The following is a 4,720-nucleotide window of genomic DNA, read 5'->3' as shown; positions in this document are numbered from 1 at the left end:
TATGCCACCCGTAGATATTTACCGGATTCAGTCGCCATATTGGAGCCAAAAGGCAGTGATTGTTCCGAGTCGGTTGGAGTCCACGTTTCTATGGCAACTACTGTCGCCAATCAGGAGTGAGATTGCTCAAAGTTCACACCCCTTTCATCTGAAGCAACACATTTCTCTAAGTTTATAACTTGAATAACTCATGATGATGAAAAATATGATTAGTAAGATATTTTTTTTCAACTTTATATTTTTCAGTTTTCATCCATAAGCACACATGAAGCAAGAAGATGTTTAAAAAAAGGTATTAGAAGAAGAACGGTTATTCTCACAAATAGAATGATTGAATAATAACCTTTTATTTCTCAATAGAACTCTATGGGATTTTTGCTTCTTGGAACCAGCAGGCACTTCCTATTTGAAAGACAATGATGGGGGAGGAGTCACTCAATCCAGTTCTCTATATACAGTCAATGGGTGAAAATAAAGTTACCCAATCAAATGATCTTTTGCATCAATGTTGCTCTCCCAAAACATTAACTTACACTGCGTTTGGTCAGTAATTGTGAAACAATCTGCAACCGTTGCAGCTGTTTAGTGCAAACTGTCTGATGCACACAGCAGATAACTTCTAACCACTCCATCAACCGAAAACAAACATGACGTGACTCCAACAGTGAGCAGGTTACAGCGTTTCAGCCTCATTAATCTTTTTCCATACACTGATTACCTATGCGAGGCACATTCAGACTCGCTGCAGGAACCGAGGAACTCCCCGGAGAACGACACACTTCCAAGGGGGTTTTTCTCTGCTGTTGCACCACAGACAGCAGCACCACCAAGCAGGTGGGTGGCAGACAAGTGAAAGTCACAGAGTCTTTCATCTAGTCTATTATCCTCACTCTGTTCTGATTGTTTATCCTGTCCAACAATAGCAGCGTTTCTGTAACAAATATGTGCAAAACTTTATCGGAATTCTAGAAATGATGAAAAAAAAACACAATTTTGCAATTACACTTGTACTAACTCATGTGATTTGTTATTTAAAACATGGATGTGAACATGATTTACATTTAAATATCTGCCACAGTATTAGCGCTTATTATCATCTATCAAAGGAGACGTCGGCGTCTTATTCAGGCCAAACGTGGGATACGGATGAAGAGATTTTGGGGGAATAGTGGTTTTACAAATGGGCTGAGGATCAAAAAGATGCTCAACTAGTGATGGGCAATATGAAAAAAATTGTATATCACGATACAAATCATTTTATATCACAATAACGATATACATATCACGATATACCAAAATAAAGCATAGTTTTAGTCATTCTCTGACAAGTAACATGTTGCTGAACTGTCACAAATGAGAAACATTTTAGAAAGTGCACAAAAGTTTTAAGTTTCCTACATTTTTGCACAAAAATTCAGCAATAAAAATAAACAAATAAGACTGATAGAGGAGACTCCGCCCACATGATATGTATTGTTATATTGCCCAGCACTACACTCAACTTTTAACTAGTTGTGTGACGCTGTAGCTCCGTTTTTGGTCACGTGACACATTTAATTAATTAAATTGCAGTTTTGTAAACTAAGTAAATTTCAGTATGCCTCAAAAACCACCTCCTCCAAGTGCAAAAACATTTTTTTTTGCTATAAAAATTCAAAATTAAAGGTGCCATACCATGAAAAATCAACAGTTTGAGCTTTTAAGTGTATCATAATGTTCATTCTTCACTATAAAGTGAGAAGGTATTTTGATCCGCGCTCTCTACAGCAGCCCCTCCCATGCCCACGAAAACGAGCGGGTCCTCACGTGCTGATGTCACAACGTGAGACGGCCCCTTTTAGGAAGAGTCTGCCCAGGCTAACACGCTTGAGCAAGCGGTGATCAGTTAGCTTCACTTATTTTTTTTTTTTTAACTCCAGCTCAGTGTAATCCAATTGCATTGTGGGTAAAAAGTTAAGTTTTCTGCAAAAGTATAGATTCAAACTTCACTTAAAAATGTATGTATGCCGATGAATGACACTTTTGACATTTTAAATAAAGTTTTTTACCAATTTCAATTGATGCGAGCACTTCTGTAGAATTGTTTTTCTCATCAATTAGGACTGAAACAGTGCTACCGTTGTTGTGTAGGTGGCTCAGTCATTTTTCTCAATCCCTCTTTGGTCGCCGACAAAGCAGCGTTTCAGAGCAGCCGCCATGCCTGAACCCTGTAAGCAGTAACTCATGCACCAAATTTGAATTAAACACTTACTTTAGTGTTTGTTAAAAATGAATCAAGACCTAACGAACAAATCAGGAAACATCATTCACACCGAAAAACCAAATGATGCATCAATATTGTGGCTTTGGAGTCCGTTCTTGCTTCACAATATCACATTTTTACTTCAGATTTTTTCCTCTTATTGTCTCAAATATGCAACAAACCACTTTGTCTGTAAAATGACAAATGTAGTATCTACTTAAAAGCTATTTATTTTTCATAAAAATTGGGGTTAAAAGTAGCTAATGTTAATTCTTGAAACTTTAATTCAATATATACTTTGGTTGAAAGTCAATTATAACTAAACTGTAAACCTTAATTGACTAAAATGCAAAATTGAATCCCTCAAAATATCTCCATTTAATACACACAAAAACAGCTTTTCTGTTTTGATTTTATTGAAAATATATATAATTTTGGTAAGAAAAGTTCTACTTTTGTTCATTTTAATCACTTATTGTGTAAAAACTGTTTTTTTAATCAATAAACTTGGTTGGAATTGAAACATTTTAAGACATAATTAAAGGATTTGTGTTCAAATGTTTGAATCAAAACCACATTTACTCAGTAGTTACAATTAGTGTTTTTGTAGCATCATTATAGTACCAGAAGTTTCATAATTTTAGTTGATTTATGACATAAAAAAGCTTTTTTATCCATATCTTTTTTCCACACAGCCATTAAAATAACTAAAGTCAAGAAAATAAACGTTAAAAATGAGATTTACTTTTGCAGTGATTGAACTAAAGTAACACATGAAGGAAGAACAAAGAGCCACTGTTTCATGCGAGACAAAGTTTTCAGAGTTTTTGGACGACGTTCTGATCTCACAAACTCATTATGACGGCTCCTTCTTTCCTTTTTTGCTCACCAGCGTCTCAGCTCATTACTGGAACTTGTTGCTCACCAGTTTTCTCAAAATCGAACGTTTCCAGAAAACTTCACCGGCGCTGAAGGAAAACTTAAGGTTGTGCAGCTCCTTCTCTTTGTTCAAACACCAGAGGAGAAGCACATGTTTACACAAACTCACCAAATCTGACTCCTCACTGGCAGAGTGGAACATTTCTCTCCTGCTGTCGCTGCGTCGTTCAGGCAGGCTAAGAGAAAATCTCAGCTGCTGCCCATCTTCTCCCAGAGCACAGGAACTCCTACCAGCCAAACGGCTTCACTCCTACAAATCCCCTGGAAACGGCTCCAGAGGGGAGCAGCTCACAAACGTGCAGCCGGAGAAGAATGTTGGCTCCTCTCTTTGGCCTACTTTAGTCCCTCAGAGGCAGAGAAAAGCCAAACGTCGTTCCCACGCCTGGAAAAGCACTCCTTCAGAGCGTTGCGACCGTCCTCAAGTCCCAAAAACAAGCCCTCACCCCTCCCACACACTCTGTCACACACACACACAGCTAGTTAGTTAGGAAGTAAGATCTCCGGCCAATGGGGCCGGCCTGAAAATTCCAGAAAATCCCATAAGCAGTTGCAGGAGTTGTGAGGAGTTTACATCTGTTCCAGCTTCGGGAGGTGAACTCGCCAGAGACACAAAGGCTCTGATCTCATTGTGCCGTCACAGCACATGCCGCTAAGACCCGAACGTCAGGAAGTAATTTTCCCCGCTGCATCGTCAAAATGCCATATTTGCTTTCATCATCAATACGATGAATTCCAGTAAAACCCCCCCTCATCTGTTTGTTTGATGGCACACACCGAAATGAAGGCTGTGGTTTCTGCTTTCTGTGTAAAAGTTCTCTGAGCCGGATCACAAGAACAAGGCGAGCGCCTGCATAGCAGAAAAACTTGTACAGTAAAAGCTGCTTTACATACATTAAAAAGACCTTGTCATATAAATGTATTAAAACATGAGATCAATTTTTTTAAAACAAAGTACAACTGTAAGTCCTCTAGTAATAATCAATCGAAGAAAACACCTAGTCACACTGAAATTAACTTTTTATCTACTTTAAAATGTTTCCAGTGGTCTTTTAATTAATATTAGGCAATTTTAGCTAAAATCTAAGTCGTTTTTTTGGATAAACTGTATTTTTAGGACTATGGGTTGCAAAAAAAGCTCAATAAAGACCAGAAAAAGTAATAAATAAGTCAAACTTTTAGGAGATATTTTCAAAGAACAAAGACAGACATTTCATCTTGAAAGGCAAATAATAATAAACGGAATAGATAACAATTATAGACGTGCTTTACTACTATAGCTTCATAAAACACGAGGAATCTAGTAACACACTTATTTTAGTGTTAGAATAATCATGACACAATGAACAGGCTAACAATTCAACAAATCTATTCATTTTTTCATCCTCGCTTTGGATCAATTCCACCAAACCCGATGTAGGAGTGAGCGGCGCTTCTTCTTCTGCGTTGCTGTCAGTAGCTAAAACTGTATTTACAACCTAGCAGTTGTTGTTGCTATTTATTTATATTAAAAAACACATATAAGTCGCACTCCTGACCAAA

At 37.5% G+C, this 4,720-nt stretch overlaps 1 protein-coding gene across 5 annotated transcripts in view; it reads right to left on the bottom strand.

Annotated features, from left to right (window-relative positions):
- cacnb2a (calcium channel, voltage-dependent, beta 2a) overlaps window positions 1-4,720 on the bottom strand; it is a 73,152-nt gene that overhangs the window by 37,011 nt on the left and 31,421 nt on the right. Inside the window, exon 1 of one of the 5 annotated variants that reach the window (XM_024279858.2) lies at window positions 3,291-3,576. The exons of the other annotated variants lie outside the window; for them this stretch is intronic. Coding sequence (XP_024135626.1) covers window positions 3,291-3,323 — 33 coding nt within the window. The 5' untranslated portion in view covers window positions 3,324-3,576. Of the gene's footprint in view, window positions 1-3,290; window positions 3,577-4,720 lie in introns of those variants that run through there. 5 annotated transcript variants of the gene reach the window in all.

This window comes from Oryzias melastigma, linkage group LG20, assembly GCF_002922805.2.
Source record: "Oryzias melastigma strain HK-1 linkage group LG20, ASM292280v2, whole genome shotgun sequence".
NCBI lineage: Eukaryota > Metazoa > Chordata > Actinopteri > Beloniformes > Adrianichthyidae > Oryzias > Oryzias melastigma.
Note: the sequence above shows the minus strand (reverse complement) of the source record. Positions and strands in the feature narration are given on the sequence as shown.